Here is a 25,855-nt window from a genome sequence, read left to right on the forward strand (position 1 = left end):
TACACATAGCAATGCCCATTTTAGGACTGGGAATTACGCGGGAAAAGGGGGGCGTTGCCGGTTGCCATGGAGAGGGTGAAGGACACGTAAGCTACCAGGCGGTGGCACTGCTAAACCTAACGTTATATATCTATTTTATTAGAGATTTATTGTCGTATAAATATTGTTGGAATTTGTTAGTTTCTTTGTATTAGAACCGAAACTGCATTTGGAAGATGTAGGATTGCTTGCGTTGACATTGCAATGTTTTGTGATTTAATTAAAAAAGAAGCGTTTCTGCCTAAATGGTAGAACATATAACTTGTTTTCAAACAAACAAATACGACTAATATTACTACTACAACTACTATATACCTGTGTTATATATTATGCAGAGTCATTGAAATAGAAATGATAATAATGGAATAATAATAAAAATGTCTATCTCAGTGGCTCTGATATTATGTAAGCAGGACGTCCTGTTGAAAGATGGTCCTCTGAACCACTAAGCCATCCGCTCCCATGCAGTTATATCAGTGGCTGCAACACAGTGGTTACCTAATGGATTGCCACTCTTAACAGAGAGTAAGACTGAGCTGATTATGGGTCTCATGATAAGCACAACACCCTTGGAAATTTAAGAATAACTTCTGAAGGGAGTGTAACTGGTGTTTCTAACTGGGGTCAGATTCACATGACACCCCCCCCCCCACACACACACACCCCACACACACACACACACACACACACAAATCTGAGACATCTTTACGCACTGGGTGTTTTTAATGAAATAGGCATAATAAATATCAGAACAGAAGAGTCAGTCCTACAGAGACATAAAACCATAAAACTCCATTTGTTTGGTAGCGTCCTTCCCTTCAGCAGGATTTTCAGGGTTTACAGCCGTGGAAAAAAAAGCCACGGCTCAGTAGCATTTCCTATTTCCACGTCCGTCCGAGCAGATCCACTCAGTGTTAATACCATTTGTCACACGGCGGGTTTACGTAACAAAAAAGAGCCATTTATTAAGCAAAGTGTGGAGTAAAAGGGAAGCCGGGAAACGCCGTCATCCACGGCGCATTTCCTCCGGGAAATTCCTCCAAGCATGCAGCAGGAGTTCATACTTAAACCCCCCAAGACAAGACAGAGAAGTCTTAACTGTGTATTTAGAGTTCTGGACAGTGTCATAAGTTCGGCTTCAGGGGGGGGGGGGCACAGCAGCAGGACCACAGTGGTAAAACCAGATACAAGTGGGTTCAAGTGGAAATTGTGGTTATTGGTATGCAGACAGGTATGTTTCCAGTTATTCCACAGGCTTAAAACCTTAAAATACCAGTGTGTTCCACCAGTCGACTGCATTAAAGGCTTGCCGTCTCACAGCCTACCACAGATTAAAATTAAAATAAATACATGAAATCAAGACATTCAGAATAAACCCCCGGCAAGGCTGCCTGTCCTTCACAGACTAAAATACTGCAGATTAAAACAAGGGAAGAGACGGAGAGAGGTTTTTTTTTGTTTTGTTTTTTTCTTTTAAACCTCAGACTCCAATCTTTCGTCTGGACTTCATGAGAAGGGAGAGTCACAATAAATACACTTCGGTCTAAAATGCGGTCACCTGTATCAACATGCACTAATGAAAATATTTACACCGTTTTCATAAAAGGGTTAATATTCAGAAAAGATTCAGAAAGCGCAAAATAGTGGCAATAGTGGCGAAATCTCTCATTCTTCCGGGTCGTAGCGCAGCCAAGATATTTGATGCAAATCACTAGAAAACATTGATGTTACCAGAGTTAACAACCATCTGGGGTCAATTAGATTCATCATGTCTAAATATCATGAATGAAAAGCAACAACAACAAAAAAAAAAACCCTGTTTATTTTATATCTGAGAGGTTCGACACCAAATATCCCTCAGTCTGAATGGGCACGATGCTCTAATTTCCTATCTAACAAGACAACCAGCTGAAACTGGATGTATGGAAAGATTCTCAATAATAATTCTCAATAATTTCAGTAAGTTGAAGCCTTTGCTTTGACAAATATAGACGTAGAAGAATTTGCAAAGGACTGATTCACTCTGAAGTTCCTATTGTTCGCATTTGTATTCCAGTGTATTTTGCATTTATTACTTTAAGTCACTAAAGGGAAAGGCGTTTGTGCTGATACTGAAGTGTTGATATTGGCAAACTGTTTTGAAATGTCCATTATAGTTGAGTAGCCATGAAGCTGCACCTGCACTGAATGTCTCTCTCTCTCTCTCTCTCTCTCTCTCTCACACACACACACACACACACACACACACACACACACACACACACACACACACACTTCGCTGCAGTGCACACTTCGGTGCAGCATACTACAGAAACCAGTGGATCACTATGAATACTTGAAGCTGGAAGATACAAAAATAAAAGGGAAGGTTAAACACGCACACACCTGTACACACATCCGCAAAATCCTACATCCACACACACACACACACACACACTCCCCCCCCACACACACACACAGCATTTAAAAACAGCCAGGTCTGCGCCTGTCATTTGGTAGGAATGTCCATCCCGCCTGCTCACCAGCAGCAGCTTCTGTGTCCGCAGGCTAAACACAACGCAGAGAAAATGCCCGATAGAAGTGAGTAAAATCACAGCACTGCACTGTTAAGGGTCAGTGAGTAGAATCTACGGCCGCTCCATCACCATCATCATCATCTTCATCATCATCTCCATGGATTTGAACATCGTCGGTCCCTCCCCAGCAGGGACTCGCGGTCTCCTCCTCCTGTGGTCCTTTCCTCTTTTCGCGGGCCAAAGGCATGCTAATGCTAACGCTAACGCTAACTGGGGGATGATGGGGCAGCAGCCAAGAAAGAGAATGGATTTTTTTTTTAATCACACAGTCTACCTAGTTGAACCTACCGAGGGAAGGCTAGGCTACACACACTCCGCACACAGGGAAACGCCCGCTGTCGGCTTTAAAAAAAAAAAAACATTCTAAAAGTTAAAAAGCGTCTTTCAGAACCGCAGGCTGGGTGATAATACTGCATCCAAACCTTCATCCAAAGCCCTCGCTTCTCACGTGAAGCAGTGGAACTTGCTGCTTTGGTTACCGAGCGTCTCTTTAGCTTCGAAGTTCTCGCTCTTCGCTTCCTCCTTCCCTGGTCACATGTCGAATCCCAGAGCCAGTCGGCTGAAGCGGGCCTTGGCGGGGGCGGTGATGACAGCGGAGGAGGAGGAGGAGGAGGAGGAGGGGGCAGGGAAGGAGCGGCGAAGGTGGCGGGGAAGGTCTAGGTTCAGGTTTAATCCCTTTGCTGGGGTTAAAGGTCGATGCCTTTGACCAGCGAGGTTTCCAGCGTGATGGGGAAGTCGTGCAGCGTCTCCAGGACGCTGATGAGGGCGTTGACGGTGGTGCGGTCTCTCAGCAGAGCCGCGTCCTCGTACATCCTCAGGATCACTGGACACTCCACCAGCAGGGGGAGCCACTGGGGCAGCAGGCGGTCTCTGCAGAGAGAGAGAAGGCGATCAGAGAGAGGATACTGTAGTAGAGATAAAACAGGAAAGCAAGCTTGTAGTGAGAACAAGAGAGTGTGAAGTTGTTTCCCCAGGAGGCTCTTTTTTTATTTGTATTGGAGACGAGATGTCTTTATAAACTCCTTGTGCTTTACCTCACCTGCACAATTGATAATTGTAATATTGATAATCTCTAACTTCTCCAGAAAGAAAAACCTTTCACAAATCACTGACATCCTTTATGATTATGTTACACTCTGCTTACTGTCAATCAGCTGACACCCACAGGAAACAATCCCTCAAAAACATGTTTCCTTACAAACTGTAGTGTCACATGTCTCCATGTCTTTTTATTTAGGACAGCAATTTAAGCTAGGTATGACTGTAAAGTTTGTACTTTAAAGACAACAAAAAACGAGTAAAAGTTGTATCTAATTACATCCAGCATGCATTGCAAATTGATTGGGGGAAATGTAAACGAGACGTAGACAGAAGTAAATGGGCTGTAAATCTAAATGTTACCCGTTTTCTCCTTTAAGGTCTTATGGTAAATCAAACCTAAACTGACCTGGCGCCGAGGCAGACCAGCAGCTGGAACTTTCCGTCCTTGCCGATGTTCCTGGGGGTGGAGTTGATGGCGTTGACGTAGCGACAGAGCGACTGACAGGTCATCCCCAGGGGCTCCGCGGTCTCCTGCAGGTCTCCCATCTGGTCCGCCGACTCCATGTAGGCCACCGCCTTCTCTGTAGCGGGAGGGGAGGAGGAGAGGACGGGGAGGAGGGGTGAGAGGTGATGAAAGGGTGAGAGAGCTGTTGGCATATTGATCAGTCTGTCAGAGTTTGTTTCCCTTTCCATCTCCTCTTGTCTTTGGTGTCTTGCACATTAAGCATCTCAGCAAGAGGATTGAAAAGTCTTTGATTTATCAGCTGAAAGAGCTGCAGGTTCACTTTCTGCTTTTTCAATGAAGAATACTGAACTTATAGTGCAAATAGGTCCATAACAACTTTCTACCAGTGTTAATTCATCAAACAGTGATACATAGTACATGTCCTTCCTTTATGCACATGTATTTTATGAAAAAGTTACAGTTTTAGCAGGCCCATTGCAGCCAAAACACTGCTGGCTGTTACAACTAAAATAAATGTGACAACAAGAAGACAAAAAATGTACAGAGATAGTGCTGACAAAATGGATTAAATGAGTAAATGTGACTAAATCCGATAGACATTTTAGTCAAAAAACAAACATGCACAAAATGAAATCTAAAATTGCTGCCAAAATCAATACACAGCCTCTCACAGATGACCTAAGAGAGGCAACATTTCTATAAAAGTGCAGTATCACCAGTTTCCAATATGCTGGTTCTTGTTTATAGCAGTAGATGGCGCTGCAGCTCTGCACTCACCAACAAAGTCCCACACAAAGACTGTCTTCTGGAAGAGTCTGGCGGACTTGAAGCCATGATGGAAGAATTGCTCCAGAGCGCCGACCAAACCGCTCTCTCCACACAGCAGGATGGTCAGACTGCCTCTCTGCAGCGGGACAGAGGGGAGGAGGAGGTCGATTAGTTCAGTTTGAAAAAAAAACAATGATAAAACACTTCCCATTCATGATATTTAGAAAGAAATAAAAATCAATATGATGAGGAAAGACCCAACTGAACTGAATAACAGAATCTAAATGATGGAAGAACACAACAAGATGGAGAACAGAATCCCAGATAATGGAAATAAAACAAATGATATAAATGAAAGTAGTCCACTAAAAGAGAGGGGGGATTTTAGTGTTTCCATTGTCTGGTGAATAACAAATCTGAAAGAGGCTGCTGTGATAGCAGTGTTAATTAAATCCACTGATACCAAATCCAATTAAATTTGAGGATGCACACAGGCACACACAGCACGCACAGACTCTGGCTCCATTTCTTGGACTTGCATACTCTTGTTTTTACTTTGTTTTTGTCTGCATTTGTGTTTTTCTGCAAATCACTTTTAGATAAACCTGTTTGTTAAAAACACTCTTAGAAATAAACGGGACTTTAATAAAAGAACATTCGCAGCATCAGTGTTGGGGAAAGTTACTTTTAAAAGTAATTAGTCACTTTGCCTTGTTACTTACCTTAAAAAGTAACTAGTTACTTTGGAAAGTTACTCTTTATTAAAAATGACCCGTTACTTACTTTATTACTTTTGCATTACCAACATGTGTTGTTGATTGTTTGTTATAAAATGCAATGCAAGAATATTACTGTGTTTTTAACAGTATGCAAGTCTCATTTATATTAAGCATACTTTGTGTTTTTGCAATTAACAGCAGGTTGTCTGCACAAGCTGCTGCGTGATTTTTACTTTTTTCTACTTTTTTTTTTTACAATTTGTGCTAACAAAAATGGAACAACATGACGGAAAAATAAAAGCAACCACATTTGATTTTTAAAAAGTAACTAATAATGGATTACTGGAATTGGAAAAACCAACACGTTTTGTTACTTGTTACCACAAAACAGTAATCTCCAACCCTGCTTGTTGAGGAGAGTATTTATCAGGCACTCAGAGGAGAAAGAGCCTCAGATCAGCTGAACCAGTGTCGTACTTCTCTGGATCAACTGTAATGTCTGCCCGCCTGGTTAATGGCCTCCTGCAGGGCTTTATATGCATCACTCTCCATCTCTCTCCTCCTTTTTCCTTCTCCATCACTCCTCTGAGAGTGGCCGTTTAAAGCGAGCTGAATGTCAGTTGGCCTGAGGAATTTATAAAACATCTACTTCCTCCGCCATGTCGATAGAAATGCCATTACACAGGCCGTAAAACCAACACATAATGAACATGGCCACCAGAGAGAGAGAATAAAAATCTAAGTAATTATGATAATGGTGATCAGATGCCTTTAAAAAACAAAGTTTATTCACAGGGAGAGATAATGAGAGTAAAGCAGCCTCAGTTTTCTGTCTCAACAGAACTCTCCCAGACTAAACGGGGAGCAGCGAGGAAAGCATTAGTCTCCCACAGCGGAAGGGACTGCAGCACTTAAAAATACATTTAACAAATCCTGCGTTATCGAACAGAAGAGAGATGAGTCTCTCTCTCTCTCTCCCTGACACACAAACACACAAACCTCTTTCTCGGGCTTGTGGAAGTGTTTGATGATGTTGTTCACCGCCTCGCCGATGGCCTCCTGGATTTGGGCAGAGGTTGGTTCTGTAATCAGGAAAACAGCTGTGTGAATATAAAACACTGAGACGCCGTGGTGAAGCTCACTGTGGCCACAGCAGTAGAAGTCAGACTTCCTACATACAGTGTCTTCCATTTCAAAAATTCAATAGTTTCCAGGCTTCAGTTTCTTCACTGGATTTGCAGATTTTCTTCAGCATTAAACATGTTGTATAACAATAGTGGCTGGGAAATATGACCATTCTTTACTGTGAGAAATATCACTATATGTAACATGACAGTGGGTCTGCAGCTACGATAAATGTGTAGTCAGGACTGCCTGCTTATCAGGGCTGGAAAACGATAATTTTCCATGTTTTTCCAAGATCTGGAAATAACGAAATTCATTTTCACACCTGCATACAGGATTCCCACACATTTTCACTGATGAAATTCCACAATTTTTCCAGGACTTCTCCATGACCCCTTTTTCAAATTTCCATGACCAAATTTTAATGAGACTGAATTAAAAAGTAACCGTCAACTACACTAACTTCAAGCATTAGCTTGTTTTCCCACTTTAAAATCAAGGAAAATATTATTTTAACTCAAAAACAGTCAGCAACCAACAATATTTTCCTCCAACAGGTCTAGACTGTTTCAGAGCTTTTTGTGACATTTGACAGTATTCAAGAAAAAAATATAAAATTAACCTCACAGGTAAAAATTTCATAAATTTTCCAAAACTTTTCTCCCTTTTTTTTTAAATCATATTTCATATCTTCCCCAGGCCTGGAAGACAACATGTTAAAACTTCATGACTTTTCCAGGAGTGTGGGAGAGATGCTGAGAGGTACTGACTGTATCCGCGTCCGGACAGCGATGTGATGCTGATGCGTCTGGTCTGGGACGGCGAGCGCTGCAGCGGGGGCGTGCGGCATCCCCTCCCAGAATCCTCCTCTCCGCTGGGCAACACCAGCTCTCCAATCAGAACCCTCTCCAGGCTGCCGTCGTCGACGCCTTTACCCAGCCACCGGCCACAGGGGAACCTGGGGGAGGGGGAGGAGGAGGGGGAACAAGGAGGGACTTTAGGGTTTTCTACCACTGGCCATCACTTTCATCTGTCAGGTTTTCCCTGCAGGTCCAAAGATTTGAACTTTAGACCTTCTGTTCACAAGCCTAGAGAAGAGCAGGAGGTGAGGTGGATGAGTATGGTCGAGCAAAAGCATTTTCTGCATTATATTTTTGTTCCTTATACATCACTGTTGCATCGTACATTCATTTTGTCCCATTTGCCATTCCAATACTGCTGCTGGAGGCAATTGCTCCTGTCTTTGCTGCCTGCATGACTGTTTGTTATGAATATAAGAATAAACCTCATGTTCATTGGTAATAAAAACTGGGTAATTTATTGCCGTTTGTTTTATTTTCTACACAGTGCTATTAAGAATTTAAGGGATTTCAAACCTGTGTAAATAGTGGACCTAAAACTTAAATCCTACGCATGGATTGTGTATTTTGGTCTTTGTCTTGGTCTCAAAAAGGACTTGATTTGTTCTGGTCTCAGTGTTGACTTGGTCTCGACCTGTGCTTGGACCTGAACTCAATTGGATCTGGTCTGAGACTTGACTTGGACTCAACTATTGTAGTCGTAACAGTCCTGCTTGGTTGTTCTACGACTGCTGCTGTTGATCGTCTTTCTCTCCCACTTTTTCATGAACGAATCTATTACTTGTGAAATTGAATTTTTGCTCTTTCTGTAACTAAATGTGCTGCTGCTGCTTGGCCAGCTCTCCCTCGTACAAGCCTTGTTCTCTTGATCTCACGGGGACCAGGCTGGTTAATAAAAATGCTAAATAAGCATAAAAAAAAAATCACCTTGAGAACAAAGGAAAAGAGTTAGAAACACACTCACTTGTAGGTGTGTCCTGTGATCTCGTTGCGCACCATGACGCAGTCGACCAGCCATTTGGCCAGGAGGCCGGCGTTATCGTGACCCAGCTGGACGGTGGTCAGCTTCCCCAGGTTCTGACACTGAACACACACACACACACACACACACACACACACACACACACACACACACACACACACACACACACAGAGAGAGAGAGAGCGACACACACAGCAGAGTGAGTCACATTGATGAAAACTATCTCTAAACATCCTGCAGGAAAACAACATTCATTTCTTGCCTAATTTACTCATACTTATCACCTGCTAATCTGCACTAAACACACACACTACAAACACCTACTGTTATTACTAATTACCAGCACTAGTGTTATAGCACTAATAACTATTATTTATTTTAATTACTAGCACAAATGTTATTACAGCTATAGCCTTTCCAAGGACCTAAAAGTGCCACTTTCAAAATGTATTCATATATTTCTGTAATGTAGTTGAAGTAGAAAAAGTTAATTAATCTTGCAATCAATCAGCTTGTTGAATGTCATTTCATAATTAATTGGGCTTAGTCATATAATGAAATTTTCGTCATTTACTCTACCCGCGCAATCCTTTTCAGGGTCACAGGGGGCTGGAGTGTATCCCAGCATGCATTGGGCTTAAGTTTGCACAATTAATAATCATAAAATGGAGCCATGAAGAAACATTTATTTTTATTCTATTTGTCTTAGTAGTTGAAAACAGCCCTAAAATTACTGTACAGGCATGAAATGTAACAGAAGTGGCATTCGAGGTCAAAGGCACGACTCTACCTGAATTTAAGGTGGTATTCTATTAGGAAAAAAAAAATCTACCAGGGCTACAGATAAACTACGACACAATCCAACCTAAAAATGCATCGTCTTTTTGCAGTGAAACAGGCCAACTGCAGGAAGATGATGCTTTCAGGTAAAACAGGCAACCAGACAGCCGGAAAAGAGCGATTTAAAAAGAAATGGAGGAGAGACAGAGGGGGATGATGGGAAATGGAGGAGGAGGGGGGGGGGGGGGGGGGGGTGTCCTCTAACCTTGAACATGGCGGAGATGTGCGTGTGCGGCCTGAAAGCAGACTGAGGGAGATGGAGACACTTGTTAAGACTCGATGGATGGACAACAGAAATATCGCTGTGGTGTTTACATCCAGGACATCATGCAGGACAAACCGCCACCAAAAAAACCCCCCAAGGCTGTTAGTGACAGTGAAGCTGTTTTTACACCCAGCACCGGTGCTGTGATACACCTGGTCCCATCACCGCTAAACTGTAGTGAGCATACATCCGCACCCGAATACACATGCAGTTACAGAGGAGGACAGCAGGAGGGAGCGAGCACCATCTTTACTCTGTTTCACTTTTTCCCCACTGTCTTGTTTACCTAAAGTGCCTCCTGCCTGTGCTACAGCATGTGTTACTGCTGCATAAGGGATCAGCAAGTATGTTAGTTTCAGAGATGGAAAGTAACTAAGTAGATTTACTCAAGTACTGTACTTGAGTACAGTTTTGAGGTACTGGCACATTTTGTGAGACTTTATACTTTTACTCCACTAGATTTCAGAGGGAAATATTGTACTTTTTACTCCACTACATTTATCTGACGTCTGGAGTTACTAGTTGCTTTGCAGAATAAGCGAAACATACGATAAGCTCATAAAATATGTTGCATTGTTCGAGTTAAAACTCTCCAACAGTATCTGGAGCAGTTAGACCGACATTAAAATACTTCTTACAGGTTAATGCTTGGGAGTACTTTTACTTTTGATACTTAACATTTTACTGCTAACACTTCTGTACTTTTACTTAAGTTAAATTTTGAACGCAAATTTTGAATGCAGGACTTTTACTCTTAATGAAGTATTGCTACTTTTACTTAAGTAAAGGATTTCAGTACTTTTTCTACCACTGGTTAGTTTTAACTGTAATGGCATGTGTGGATACTGTTGTCATTTTGCGAATAAAAAAAATTAAAAATAAAGTGTTGCTAGCAGAAAGGCAAACCAACGACTTCGCAATGGATGAATGAAGAGTAAGCAAAGAGAGGAGAAAGATCATGCCTGAGTTCACACCGCACATAAACCCGACTTCACCCAAACCGCTGCACCCAACACCCAGGCGCCAACGCCAGTGCAACGCCCGCTCGCAACGTCACAGGTGTCTGGGTGCTGAAGGGCGTGAGAGGCTGTGAGAGGGTGAGAGGTCAAAGGTCACACTCACGTCAAAGGTCATCTCCAGGACGTTCTTGGGGATCTGCATGACGCCCGAGTCGCCCAGCTCGCCCGACACACACACCCAGGGGTTGGAGGTGGTCATGGCGTTGCTCAGCTTCTTGATGGGGATGATGACGGCGCGGTACGGGATCACTGCGGGGACAAACGGAACGTGTCGGCGTGACAGAGAAATAAACATGAAAATGCAAATTAGATCGGATGTAGTTCGTGTAACTAGGCCAACGTGAACATGGGAAACGCATATTCAGGGTGAACCGAGAGAATCATGCATCAGATAAAACAGCAGAAGAAGAGACTGTCTAATTCATCAGCTGTGGGTATAGCGAGTGTGCATGTGAGCGTGCACGTGTCCACATATGTCTGTGGGTTCGCATGTATGTGCTCATCTATTTGAACGCGAAGCTTCGTCGGCCTCGGTGCAAACGCTGAGCTGAATAATGCATCCTGCTTTAAATCTTTGATTAAATTGTACATATACCCTCATGCTTTATTCATACTAATAGCTCAGCCAGTCATTGATCCACGGTTAGACCCATCCATCTACTGTTGACATTAACCAACTGACAGAAAAAAATAAAAGAGACGAGCGGGAAGAGGCATTTTTTCATCCGCATGGAAAAGACTTTAGACTTAGTGTACTGTGTACTGTGCTGTACTGGGTAGTATCTGTAGTATCAACATCATTAAATATATACAAAAACAGTACATTTGTGCACAAATCTAGTTAAAATATTTTATCTTTACTGTTTTTATTGTTGTTGTTATTACTACTACTACTAATACTAGTAAAACTCCACTTTGTTAATCCCCATGGATGCAACTGATTTACATGCATCACACAACAATCAGGACAGTGAAAACTCATATGTGCACTGGAAGCTGTTTTAACATTTAGTCACTCAGGTTCACTAGTCATAATTACATTTTGAGTAGTCATAATTGCAGTTATTAGATAACTAGATATCTAGAATGAACATTTTGGCTAGTCATAATTGAATTGTTGATATCAAGAATCACCATTTTTACTCATAATGTCATTATAGATATCTGATGAGAATTACGATAAGTCAAAATGAGATTACGGGCATGCTGAGTGGAATTGATGACTTGTTGAAAATGAATAATAGATATCTATAATTTGAATTTCCTCAAGTGCTTTAATGTCATAACGTCTATATATGGTGTCAGACACAATAGTCCCAGGTGATGGACTGAAGCCTCATTTTCATTCTGAACAAATACATGAAGAGCGAGCAAAAATTGACTGTCTGCGGTTTGCTGTATGCCGTCATGGCGGTTTGGTGAGAATTTGAGGTTAGGTTAGGATTCTGTGGCGAAGTTTAGTTTTGGCTGAACTCACTGATGGTGGTGAAGACACTGGTGAAGCAGAAGTAGTCGACGGCGTTGAGGGAGAGCAGGTGGAAGAGGAACTGCTCCTTCTCTTCCTCGCAGCGCAGGAAGGCGTAACGCTTGTACAGCTTCCTGTGGGCAGGAACGACGGCACAACAAGTCAGGTTCTGCTCCAAAATGCATTTTGGAAAATATTGTTATCTTACATCCAAACTTCAGTATCTCCAAAAATAGTCTGTAGAAGTCTGTAAAAGTGTTCGTCCACAAAGGATACACCAAGATCTTAAGTTACCTACTATCCTTCAAAAAGTCACACAGTTAGATATTTGCTTTATTTAAGTGTTATTAATCATTTTGTAAGAGTAGATGTCACTTTCTTCTAAATGTTGGATATTTCATTTTGTGAAAGAAACTCCTCATTTTTTGGGGCACTTTTAACAAAAGTATCGTCATAAAGTTCTTCAGAGAAAACAAAGGACACAGCAGGGATTTCAGGATAATTATCGCTCTTGCACATTTTCACTCAAATCAACTGCAAATACAATAGTTTCTTTGCATATGAATTGCCCAGTGGACAGTTTGAACCAAGCAACCTGACACAGACATCAAAGACGCCTTTTCAACTGTGCTGATAATTGCGATAAAGCATGGCTAGCTATGCATTATTAATATCAATCTTTCTGGTTTTCTCCTTTTTTTTTTAAATTGATGAAGGTGTACCACTTTGAAGAAAACTTTACAATCAGAGCACGTGTTGATAACTATTGTATAAAACTCTTAATACCCTTGAGGACATTGGCTTGCACTTCATACCTACTGCACCACAGTAAAAGTATGTCCTCTTTTGTATTATTGCTGTATCAAACATATGGGCAACTCATTTAATATTTCTTTCAAACAAGGGGGATGACATCTCTCCTCCCAGATCGCCATGTTGCAAAAACATGGGAGTCAATCTTATTTACCAAAAGCACAAACCCAACTCTGTGTGTGTGTGTGTGTGTGTGTGTGTGTGTGTGTGTGTGTGTGTTCTCACTTGGTTAAGGCTTGTCGGGACAGCAGCTGTTTGAGGTGCTGAGAGAGCAGCTTCTTCTCCAGGGACAGACGGATCCAGGCTCGGGCTCGCCCCACCTCCGTCTTTATCTCAGACATGCTCTGGATGTGCCTGAGAGAGAGAAAGAGAGGGAGAGAGAGAGAGAGAGAGGGAGAGAGAGAGAGAGAGAGAGCAAGAGAGAGAGATGCCCATAAAAACCAGGTTTGATGTATACTTAAGGGTGGATTGTGTCCTTCAATCACTGATGAACCTTGTTTCAATTATATATTGTTTTAATTTTTTATTTGAAGTGGACAGTGCATTCATCACAGCTGCATTGTTAGTGTTTCTATCCTTTATTTATCCAGTGTTTTTTCAGATTTTCCCCAACCAGTCCAGGATTTAGAGAGTCCCAAGCTTGTTTCTCTAACCTCTAGTCAAACGCCACCACGCTAAATCATCTGTTTCTACACACCAATATCTATAGAAATCTCAACTGACAACCTTGTGCGTCGTCCCGGCAACAGCACAGCAGCACGTACCTCATGTCCTGTATGACAGACACACGCAGAGACGGCATGCCTATGGCTGACTCAGACTTCCTCCTCTCAGGAACGTGTGACACTGTTGAAGAGAAAGGTTAAAGGTCAATAGAAAATATGTGGTGAGACTGTTGGATCATGTACACTACCAGTCAAAAGTTTGCACCCACCTGATTGAATGTTCTATGTTTTTCATTCTCTTAAAGCCATTTTGATCTAAAGGCTTCTGCTTAAATGCTTGAAATTTGCTTCTTAGACAAATATAAATAGTGAAGTTGATCCTATGTATGAATTTCTTTCCAAAGCCTTTAACTTTCCATCAAGGCAAAGGGCGGCTACTTTAAAGAATCTAAAATATAAGATAGTTTGGATTTGTTTAACACTTTTTTGGTCGCTGCATAATTCCATTTGTGTTATTTCATAGTTTTGATGTCTTTGCTATTATTCTAAAATGTGAAAAATAGTAAAAAAAAAATAAAGACAAATGCATGTATCCAAACTTTTGACTGGTAGTTTACATTTGTAGTTGTGCACTCTGTTCTTTGAGTATTTGAGGAGAAAGCACCAAAAGAGAGAGAGTGTGTGTGTGTATGTGTGTGTGTGTGTGTGTGTGTGTGTCTTACCTGGCGACTCTGCCTTCTGCTGCTCCAGCTTCTCCTCTCGGGCCTGGTAGTGCTGCAGGTGGGACCACAGGGCCGACTTCCCCTGCGAGGTCAAAGTTCACAAGTCAGAAACGCCACCCCAAACAGCCAATTCACATTCACTACTGAAGAGAGAGATTAGACGCACAAAAGAGGATTCGCCAGGCAATAAGCTCTTAGCCTCAATATCCGATATGGTCATGAAAACCTGATTAACCAAAGTGTGTTTATGCTGACCTGATCGACCCGGAGCGTGAGTGTGTGCACGTGTTTGCGTCATTATAAATCTGTGTGTGTGTGTGTGTATGTGCTGACCTGTTTGACCTGCAGCCCGTGGCTCCAGATCCGCTCCAGCAGGTCACACAGGCTGGCGATGAGCGTGTTTTCCTCCAGACCCGTGATGTTGGCCTCGCCGTGGCCGAGCTCCACCGCCTCCCTGCCCATCTTCTCCACCAGCATGCGCTTGGTCTGCATATGGACACACACACACACACACAAACACAACACACACACACAGACACGGTTAGAACATACACTGGGTATCTTACTGTAACCCTAGATATGGCTTAAAGGTGCAAAAGTACATAGTACATATATACAAATATATCTAACTGTAATACCTTGGTATAATTACTGTAAACAAATGAGGTGATGGTCGAGACGATTGGTAGCCTCTATCTCACACCAGTGGTATTGTTAGTGTTTCTGTTGGAAGTAGGGCTGGGCGATATGGTTGAAATCAATATCATGATAATCATAAGGATTTTTCCTTTTGAATGTTCATCTCATTGAAGCAAATGGTGATGTTAGGTGTGATGTCAAACAAAACAGAAATTTTCAAATAATATTCCTACCATACCTCATTTTATGAGAGTTTTTAAGTAAAATGTGCTTGTCATCATCAGTTTAGACAGCAGAAATGTGTGTCACGATATTAAAATATCTTCATATCATCACAATATGATTCCACTGAAAGACGATAAACGATAATATTGAATTATCGCCCAGCCCTAGTTGGAAGTGATTTTTCCATTGGTTTTTCACTCCTTCCACCATCTGAACAAATCCCATAACTGCTACAACAACAGTACAATTTTGGAGTGATGATGCATCTTGTTACTGATTGGCTCCAAAAGGTGCCTGCATCATTTGTGAGGGACGGCAAGTTTTACTTGTTGGTGTTAAAATGCTTCACGCAGCACCTTTAAATAAGTCTGTTCACCGTGTTTATGCAGGGAAACAACAAAGCGTGTGTGAGACTGAAAGAAGGGAGTCGGGTAGTGAGTGAATGACTACATGAATTCTAAGTCATTTTGTGTGTGTGTGTGTGTGTGTGTGTGTGTGTGTTCACCTTCATGCGACACTCCTTCAGAAGCCCCTCCACAAACTTCCAGTTGGTCTGGGCGATGACAGCAGGGGACAGGTCGGACAGTTTGGGCTGACGCAGGTTCTTCCCCAGGCTGCGGGCCTCCTGCATGTACTTCTGAAGGAGGAAACAAAGCACAGGTTAGCTCTGAAACACACTGACAGCTCTGGTGTGTGTGTGTGTGTGTGTGTGTGTGTGTGTGTGTGTGTGTGTGTGTGTACAAGCACTTGTGCCCCTGCATAACACACACAGTCGGAATCCAGGTATTAATATTTGCTCTGCTGACACTTGATGCAAACCCCTGGATGATTTTCAGCAACAGGACTTGTATCAGATGACAGCATGGAAATGAGAAAACTGTCTTTTTTTTTTATCCACCTGCCACTGAGAGTTGAGATGTTAAACCTTCCACCTCGCTGCCACGCTCCAGCAGACTCATCCTGCTGCGATTTAACGGAGCATGTCGAAAACGCACACCTTCCCCTCTCACAGAAATCTTTATCTAATTTGACTACGATCCACTTCTTTGTCTCGTTCTCCTTCCCCGCTGAGATTAACTGGACAGACGATGCAGTATGAACTCTGACAAAGTGAAAAATATTAAGACTGTCGACCAAGAACTTCCAATAACTTAATAACCTACATAACCTTGATTTGTTTTAATTTTGTGCTATCCCTTGTTTTCTTGGAGAACATAATAACTTTTCTTGAAAGGCGATTACCTCATTTTGGAATGAAACTCATTCATATCTTTTTAGAAAGACTTGTTGTAGAAGTTTATTTTCCTACTTATCATTATTAGCAGTTCACCACTTAGTATTATTATTACTGTAGACTGTGATTTTTTGATGTGGCAGGCTCCAAAGATCCAACACAACACAGGAATAGATTTCTGCGAGCAAACGGAGAGGTGTGATACAGGAGAGGAGTGAAAGCCAGGGAGTTTGTGTTCAGTGTTTTGGGGAGTGTGTGTGTGTGTGTGTGTGTGTTTGTGTCTAGGGGGTTAGGGGGTGGGGTGGAGTTAGTTGTCCTCTTAGATAAGCAGGGTTCCCACTGTGGCACTAACTGAAAAACACAACTTTTCCATGACTTTCCAAAACGTAGGCGGAGCGCTTCGGTGACCTAAATATTTTATTTATATCCTTTCTGGTTTGTTAATGTTGTTTTTCAGCTCAGACAAGTTCTCAAGGGGTAAACAGTCTGGCTTCCACTACAGTGGAAGAAAAACTGTGAAAACCACCAGCTAATGCAATTAAAGTGTGAATTTATTAAATCCCCTGACTTTCCTTGTCTGGAATACACCTCTCTAAATTCCAGGATATTCCAGGATATTCCAGGATATTCCAGGATTTTCCAGGAATATTATATCGAGTGGGAACCCTGGATAAGAGAGTACGGGTTGGGGTGGGGAAGGCTTTGAGCGGGAGTCCACGACACAGGCAGCTCCTCCACATACCAGGCAGGACGCAGAGGCAGATTTTTTGGGCGGTTTGATAGGCGGGGGGGACGCATTGTCCCACTCCCAAAACGCCATGGAGTTCTGCAGGACCAGACACCCCTCTACCTGCTGAGGAGTGGTGCGACCCAAACCCCAACCGAACCAGCACAGGACGCACGACCAGACAGAGGAAGAAGACAGAAACAAAAGAGAAGAATGGAAAAAAGACAGAACAAAAAAAAAAGAGAGAGAGAGAGAGAAAGCAGCATGCACATGAACTCATGAATGCATGTGAAACCATAGAAAACTAAAATAGAAACAAACATGAATTCAGCTGTAGAACGAAGACAAGCTAAACTCAAATATGACAACATGAGACATACATAGAACATAAAGGCAGGCTTGTAGAGTATAAAGAGAAGAGACGAGGTAGGGGGGCAAGTTGAGGGCAGGTTGAGGGCAAGTTGAGGGCAAGTTGAGGGCAAGTTGAGGGCAAGTTGAGGGCAAGTTGAGGGCAAGTTGAGGGCAAGTTGAGGGCAGGTTGAGGGCAGGTTGAGGGCAAGATGAGGGCAAGATGAGGGCAAGATGAGGGCAAGATGAGGGGAGGATGAGGACAAGTTGAGGGCAAAATGAGGGCAAGTTGAGGGCAAGTTATCTACCTCTTTCAGGTCGTTGTCCAGGTTTAGATGCTCTGTTTGCTGTCTGTGGCGGTCTTTCCTGCGCTGAGCCGTCGCCGTCCTGTGCGCCCACCTGCTGAACGACACACTGTAGTTACAGCACTGACATCAAGCCACTGAGAGAGCATGACGCCCCACTGATTACAGAGGAAACTACAACTAAATTCTGCACGATCATAATCAGACACTCTCTGGCTCTTAAAGCCAAAAACCGCTACGGAAAGGCATTTTCTTCAAACTGCTAAACAGATTACAACTGCTTTTACCCTGATTGCTTCTGATTATATTTTTTAGGTGTAAGAATTGATTTATTAGTTTATTAAGGATCCTCCATTAGCAACAGCAGTTTCCCTGGGATCCACATAAAACATTGAATTACAAAGCTGGGTGTCAAAATAAAAGAAGCCTATTACAGCAAAAAATACATTATCATAGAAAGACAAGACAAGAATTAAAACAACAGGAACACGATGACGACCACGGACACAGTGACATCAAAGGATTTTCACACAATGACTAATTTGTTCTTTCCTGTTGTATGCTTCTTGCTTTTGATTGCCTTTTTCTTTCAGCACTTTGAGATTTGCTTTTAACGAAAAGCGCATTATAAATTACAGCAGGTATTATTATTATCATTTATATAATCAAGCAATCAAAAAATAAACACCGCAGCAAGAGCCGTGACTACTGTGTAGACCTAAGCATAATAATGCATGATTTGACACTAATACAGCTACTGTAGACGCCCCCTCATCCTGCATTAGTGCTGCAGAGTTTTCCAAACAATTTCTCTTTAAGGGGTGAAGCTAAAAGAGCAAAAGCCATCCAGAAAGCATGTAAAACCTGGGACTACTACTACGGCTTCACCTGCAGATCTAAATCCATGCGTGGCATTGGCTAATAAGTTGGTAGCTTACTCACTTGTTATTGGTCGGTCCGGCGTTGAGCACGTCGGCCTGCAGTTTGGGGAAGAATCCCTGCTCATATTTGCCCTGACCGATCTTCATATCCAGCAGGTGGGGGTGGATGGCGGTGTGGTCGATCTTCATCAGCCTCTGTTCGATGGCCTGGGCTGGAGGGACGAGCAGGGGAGTTTTAATGTGAGTTGCAGATAGAGGGATATTTAATGTGATCAATAATCACATAGAAAACATATCTGGAAAGGATCTTAATATGAGCCAAAGGTTACATTCACACTGCAGGTCTTGCTCAATGCTCATATTCTAGGATTTAATAATCCTATAATTCCATATCTGAAACCAATATGAACTGACAGCAAAATCGACAGCAGCACACGTGACAGAGTAACAATAACAAAAGACGTCACATCTGTTTTTGTACCTACACTTCTGATCATTTTCAAATTCATTTCGATGTCATTATGTGACTGAATTTTGACTAATCAAGTCAGCTATTTCTCTTTCTTTCCATTGTTGTGCCTCGTTGTCCTCTATGCCAGTGATTCTCAACCTTTTTCATATCAAGGACCCCTCATTCAGTCCACATTAGGGCCACGGACACCTATTTGATGAGATTTTGTGTCTCAGACCCAAAGACTCTGAGAATATTTTTATTGTTAGATAAGATTTTGTCCAGAATTCCATGATTATCTGTATTGTAGGTAGAGAGATAAGAGTGAAACTATGGTCAAAACAGTTATTTCTACAGCTCTTTTCTTGTAAATTTCTTGTAAATTAAATAATGGTGAAGTTTAACAATTCATCAATTTGCTGTGGATACCTTGGAACCCCCTAAAGGACCCCTGGTGGTCCCCGGACCCCACGTTGAGAACCACTGCTCTATGCTAACGCTGGCTCAACCAAGCTGCCATGGTGGCAAAATTATGACAATTGTCTCAGGTGAATGATGTAAGATTTGATTACTGTCATGGCAACGGTGACAAAAGCCAATTTGAGCCTTCAAATGCAAGTGGCATGTAGGTCGCACGCCTTGAGATCTGATTTTATACCACATATCCCTGTTTTCCAGATCAGAATTCAGAAGATGTGACTCCATGCAGCTTTTTGCTGTTCACACTGATTAGAAAACATATGAGTCACATGTGAGGGAAAAAAAAGCTGCAGTGTGAGCCAGCTAGACAGATGCCTGTGTAAACATGTACAAGACCTGACAAACATGAACAATGAAGAATAAGCACTCTCCCACTCTCACTCACACACACACTCACTCGTCTTCCTCGCCTAATGAAGCAAATATGTTGCAACATTTGCTCATTTGCAAGGAACAAAAACCTGGCAGAACTTCCAAAACAGGCTGTTTACATTATAAATCACAGGATGAGGTGTGCTGTCCTATCATCTCTCTCTCTTTCTCTCTCTCTCTCTCTCTCCCACTCATTACTCCCCCTCTCTCCCCTAGAGACACACACACACACACACACTCTAACCGACTCATTCCTCTGTGTCCTTCAACTCCTTTATCTCCTCCTCGCACGCGGTACACCAGCAACACTAAACACACAAAAACCCTCCTATATCAGGCGTCGTCAATGTAACTATGCTTGTTGTTAAACAGCCGTTGACTGTCTGGGTTATGCTGTTCTGTTAGGATTCAACTGGTTTTCGTGTCGGACCGGATTCCTCTGAACGGACCCGGCGTATTAATCTCAGTCTTCATCTCAGCGGTGAGCGGAGGCACCGGAGCGAGGCGCCGCAGGCAGCGAGGGGGAGTTAGGCGAGAGAAAAGGCTGCCTTTTGTCTGGGTAATTGGGTACCTGCATGCCCCATCACCCTTCAATGAGCTCTCCCCTCTGCAATTAAGGCTTTACATCGCTCGGCCCATTAAAAATCAAACGGCGTGGGTCACAGACAGCCGACACACACACGTGTACACACCCGTGCGCACACACAGACTCACACACACACGCCAAAAAGTAGAGAAAACGACTACGGTTAAAATGACAACCCTGATTATTTTTCCAGATGTTGCAATCACGATTATTAATAGTTCCAATGATTCCAGGAACAAAATCATATTGCTGCTTCTTTTGCTACTTTTACCCAGAAGACATTTTGACGTCATCGTCCATAGATGCTACCTGCATCATCTTCTATAATCAGGGCCTACATATATTTCTGATATCAGCTGAACACAGTTTACAAAGCTGTTTAAATATGAATTTTTGCCATCCCACAATGCATTGTGCTTGTCTGGGTTGACGCTGAACTTCCTCCTGCATGTCGCTTGCTGGGTTATATCAACATACTGAATATTTTAAACTACAGCAGATGTTGAAATGTTTCAATGTTGCCTTTATATGACAATGCTGTACGACTATTAATCGTGGAAATTGCGATTCTTAATTGCTTAATTTTGTTGCCTTAGAAGGCAACACGCATCTCTTTAGTGCACACACACACAAACCCCACACACACACACTCCTTTGGTCCTTACTCTTTAAATAAACAACCATTTCCACCCTTTTACAGTTCTATTAACATCTCCAAACCACAGACAGACACATGCATCCAATTCAACAGCCACATATAGATTCCCTATTGGCCTCCAACGGTCTGAGTCAGTCCTGAGTCTGGCCTCCTGCCTCACTGCTGCACATTCAGCACCAATTAGACGCTTAACGAGGGGAAGCTAAACCAACACTAATTGAGAAAAAAAAAAAAAAGACCTGACCAAACACTCTTGCAGCCGAGGAACGCAGCAAGACGGTGTCAGAGAATGCGTACTCGTGTGTAATCGATGTGTGTGTGTGAGAGAGAGAGAGAGTGATGAAGCGTTTTGCTGGGTTGAAATGGAGAGAAATGGGAAGTGGGTCCTGGAGGAGGATTTTGTGGACGCTGGGGAGAACTGGGCCGAGGATAAAATGAGAGGTGAGAAGGGGAAGGAGAAATGGGAAGCGGAGGCAGGAGCTCTAGGGAGATGGAGTAGAAACAGAGAGATGGATGTAGTGTGTGTGTGTATGTGTGTTTTCTAGTTGTCTGACCTCGGCTAATGGACGATTGGTATGCCAGACATAGTTAGGAAGACGGACAGATGTGCGGCATACTGATAAAACAGACAGCACATGGGAAAGGAGGCTCCGCTTTCAAGCTGCCAATTAAACTCACTGCCTTTCTTTTTTTCTCTCCCTCTTCTCTTCTCTGCTCTCCCCTACGGATAAGCCTCTCAAACCACTTAACGCCCGTGCTTTAATCACGTTTCTAGCAATTTATACCAGACCCATGAACACGTTTGCGTACTCGCACCTCTCCCCCCTGCTGAACCTACCAGACTCCTTGAGGATGGTGCACCTCTGGTAGTTGGAGGATCGGAGGCTGGGGGCGCGGACGTTGTACAGGCGGGCCTTGTCGATGCGCCCGTCGAACACGCGGAGGAGCGGCTCCTTCTCCTCCCACTGGGACATGATCTTGTTGTCGATGAAGGTGGCGAACATCTGGGTCTCGATGAAGTGGGAGAGGAAGGGCAGGTAGGGCTCCGGCTGGTCTGACAGGAACGAGGCCTAGGATATGAAGAAATATAGAGAGAAGAAAAGACAGGAGGAAGGAATAGGGATAAGTGGCTGTATAATAGTGTCATACAGGTAGGGAGATGTAGAGGCTTACACAGAAAAATTCATTGATGCACGACAGCAGACCCATTTTCGATACATGGTAGATGTCATTTGCATCGACTCGCAAGGGAAATGCAGTGCAAGCAGTCTGCAAACACTGTCATTTACAATCTCTGCCCTGCTCTGAATGCAGGTCGTAATTATTCACACAGGAGGCAAATAACGTTTCGCAGCAAAATGGTTTTTCAGCACAACACACAGAATCCAATTTCTGCCACATACGTGTTTGGTTCATGTTCAACTGGTCATTATACCTGTAGAGTGACCTGGGGGCCAAAGTGTGTTTGTGTGTGATTTTGTCACCTTGTCGAAGTTGTGCATCTGCTCCCTGTTGGTGAGCCAGGACTCCAGATCCGGCGCGCTCTGGATGACAAAAGCCTCGTAGTCGGCAAACATGGTGGCGAAGCGGCTGGCGAACACCTCCCTCAGCTGGACGTTCAGCTTGGCGTTCCTCAGCTCCTCCTCCTCGGCCGCCGTGCGCCCCCCTTGCCCCTCCGTCACCTGACCTTTCACCCCGGCCCTCAGGGCGTCCACGCGGGCCACCGTCACCCCGGTGCGTTTGGCCAGCGCCTGCAGTCTCTCCAGCGTGGCGTTTCCCTGCAGCAGCTCGAGCACCGCCAGCTCCTCGCCGGCCAGGTTCCCATTACGCCCGTCGTCCTCCAGCTCCCGCAGGGCCGCGACCTTGCGCTCCCGGCCCGGGGTGGAGGGGGTGCTGCCGGGGCGGGCGGGGGTGGTGGTGTTGGTCCGTGGGGGAGCCCCTCCGTTGGGAGAAAGGCCGAAGCGCAGCAGCACCTCACTGAGCTCCTGGATGAACTCCGTCTTGTTGGGGAACTGGGGGAAATCCTCTGGAAGCTCAATGCAGTGGTTGTCAATGTCCACAAAACACAGGTTGGCCTGAAAAAGATAAAGGAAATTTTAGTCATATTGCACGCTAAGCCATCCCGGGGGGGGGATCCCTCTTTGCCTCAGCCCGCCCAAGGTTTCTTCAAAGTTTTCCTACTAAGGTTTTTCTTGGGAGTTTTTCCTTGTGTGCATTTAGGGTCTAAGGCTGGGGGTGCCGGGTAGGTTAGGCTATGTAGAATAGGTAGATTGTTTGTCTTGCTAAATCTGCTCTTGCCTACCTTGTGTTTTTCGCTATGCTTGTCTTATATAATTTTGTTCACCATTGATTGTGTTTAGTTAGACCTAGCTAGACACATTCTCTGTAAAGTCATCTGAGGCATGCTTGTGATAAAGGGCTATATAAGTGAACTTGACTTGACAATATAGTTCAAGAATATTTCCACCAACAAGCAATGGTTATGGCTTTAGCGTCTTGTGCTAAATTGATACGACTGTGACGGCGCTCTAACTCTGCTAAGACCAAAACAAAATAAAAACTCAATGTCAGTGACAGAAGATGAAAGTGAGTGTTTGACAGCAGTAAGCCTGCAGCCGAGCTCAGAGCCCTGGGACAGGTATTACAAGAAGCCATACTGAGGACAGATTGGTTTGAGGAGGAGAGGTGGGTTGGGGGTCGGAGATGAAGAGGTGCTGGGAATCTAGGTCACTATGTGATTGATAACAGAAGATTATTGTCAGAGATCAACCTTAATCTGATGTAACGGAGTTAGCGTCACACCCTCATACGGGATTAAGGCAAAACCTCTGATCTCAATAGTATTGCTCTGAACCGCAGAAGAAAAAAAAAACACAAAATAGAGGATGCACTTGCACGTGCCGGTACACACAGGTAGAAATTCAAATTCAAAACAAAAACAGGTGTGAGGACAGACTGCTATGTTTCCAATTCAAACACAGAAGACTGCCACAACTTCTTGGTAGATCCTCAGTTTACCAAACTTACCAGTGGACCCTGACGATTTCTACAAGGTTCTACAAGGTGTGTATGTTTGCCGATAAACATGCCAACATTTAACTGCCAGGCATTGAGTTAGTCTTTTCCCATACAAACAGAGAAAGAGGAAATGGCGTCAATCAGGGATATATTTTTGCTTTCCCCAGGATAAAGAAGCTCTAGAGAGACAGACTGAATTCTCACATTTGAGTTGGGTTAGGCTGAGGTATTTTCTAACTCAGCAAAACCTGTTTCTCTATTGTAGCATAAGGCTGCAGAGAACACACACACACACACACACAGCTACCAAAAAGGCGGCTTAAAATTGTAAAACACGCTTTCAGTCTCTAGTCCCGAAGCCCTGAAGTAATCTATCACTCTGCCAATTCTGCTCCAGCCCTCCTTCCATCTGAGCCCACATACACATCCATGTGGACACACTGCTGCGCACACACCTGGATGACGAATCACATTAGCATCTCAGCACAGCTCTCTAAAAGGCCGCTCCCTCGGCTCCGGGCCACTCTCAGCTGTGTGTTTTTGGATGCAGGACTGACTCATTGTTTCTGTCTGTGAGGGCTGGATCAGCGGTGTAAACACAGCCTCGTTCACGTCAGGTCAGATCTAAGTGCAGCTCCTTCAAGTGCAGCCGATTTGGGAGGCAGTGAAAAGTGGAGCGTGCGACCCGCTGGGCGAGCCCACGGACAAACCTTTTTTTGTTTCAAGAAAGGTTGGCCTAGTTTGGGTTGAAAGCCCACTAGCTACACTTGTATTAGTGCAAGGATAGAAAAGAGGGGAAAAAATATGAAAAAAGGGATGATAAAAGTGTTGAACACGGGAGTCTCGCACACGTGTCTGCGTGTTCGCTCGCCTGTTTGCAATGCAAACACGGCCGATGTTATCGACAGACGGCTAAGCAGATGAAAAGGAGAGAGCAGGATCTGGAAATAAAAATACAGGGTTCAAAAAGGCAAGCCTTGTCTGGCATTAATTCACCAACTGCACCCATCTTTTCGTCTCTCTCACCCTCTCCTCTCCTCATTTCGCTTTGAGCCATTCTTTCATCATCAATCCATTTCTAGGTCACCGGCACTTCAAAGGATCATTCAGAAATAGAAGGAGATTCAGAAATCTTGGCAGGCGGGGGGAGCCTTCTGCGGGGGGATTGGGGAAGACAAGGGGCGGGAAGCTGAATAGGAGGAGAGGCAGAGGGGAGGCAGAGGGGAGGCAGAGGGGAGGCAGAGGGGCTCTTGGGGGCACCACAGCATCCAGCGCTGGCTGGGATAATTAGCATCCATACGGAGTGTGCCGGCTTAACGAGCACTGGGAATCGGGGATGTAAGCAAAGCCGGAAGCTGGAAAGCCTGGTCGGGATGTTCCGCTTTGTTAGGGGCCTTATCTCGCCTTGACACATGAATACACGCGCGCACACGCACAATTACCGTAACTGTACACAGAGCTAAATACCGGTTTTATTTCAGCGCACGTGCACACTGACAGTTTCACCCACTTGCTATCTGAGGAGTGTTTGGGTTTTTGAATACAAGGACAAGAAGAATGGAGAGA

General features: G+C 43.7%; 1 protein-coding gene across 1 annotated transcript in view; it reads right to left on the minus strand.

Annotated features, from left to right (window-relative positions):
* Positions 1-761: 761 nt before the first annotated feature.
* Positions 762-25,855, minus strand: part of dennd5b (DENN/MADD domain containing 5B) — a 40,767-nt gene continuing 15,673 nt past the window's right edge. Inside the window, 17 exon segments of the mRNA XM_071534447.1 lie at positions 762-3,485; positions 4,063-4,237; positions 4,900-5,026; positions 6,609-6,691; positions 7,505-7,692; positions 8,559-8,677; positions 10,804-10,949; positions 12,178-12,299; positions 13,204-13,332; positions 13,743-13,824; positions 14,366-14,447; positions 14,699-14,851; positions 15,735-15,866; positions 17,847-17,937; positions 18,786-18,936; positions 22,110-22,341; positions 22,756-23,346. Coding sequence (XP_071390548.1) covers positions 3,302-3,485; positions 4,063-4,237; positions 4,900-5,026; positions 6,609-6,691; positions 7,505-7,692; positions 8,559-8,677; positions 10,804-10,949; positions 12,178-12,299; positions 13,204-13,332; positions 13,743-13,824; positions 14,366-14,447; positions 14,699-14,851; positions 15,735-15,866; positions 17,847-17,937; positions 18,786-18,936; positions 22,110-22,341; positions 22,756-23,346 — 2,787 coding nt within the window. The 3' untranslated portion in view covers positions 762-3,301.

This window comes from Centroberyx affinis, unplaced genomic scaffold, assembly GCF_046629955.1.
Source record: "Centroberyx affinis isolate AG114_WGS23_722 - 3 ecotype Tasmania unplaced genomic scaffold, CSIRO-AGI_Caff_v1 ptg002548l_1, whole genome shotgun sequence".
NCBI classification, from domain to species: domain Eukaryota; kingdom Metazoa; phylum Chordata; class Actinopteri; order Beryciformes; family Berycidae; genus Centroberyx; species Centroberyx affinis.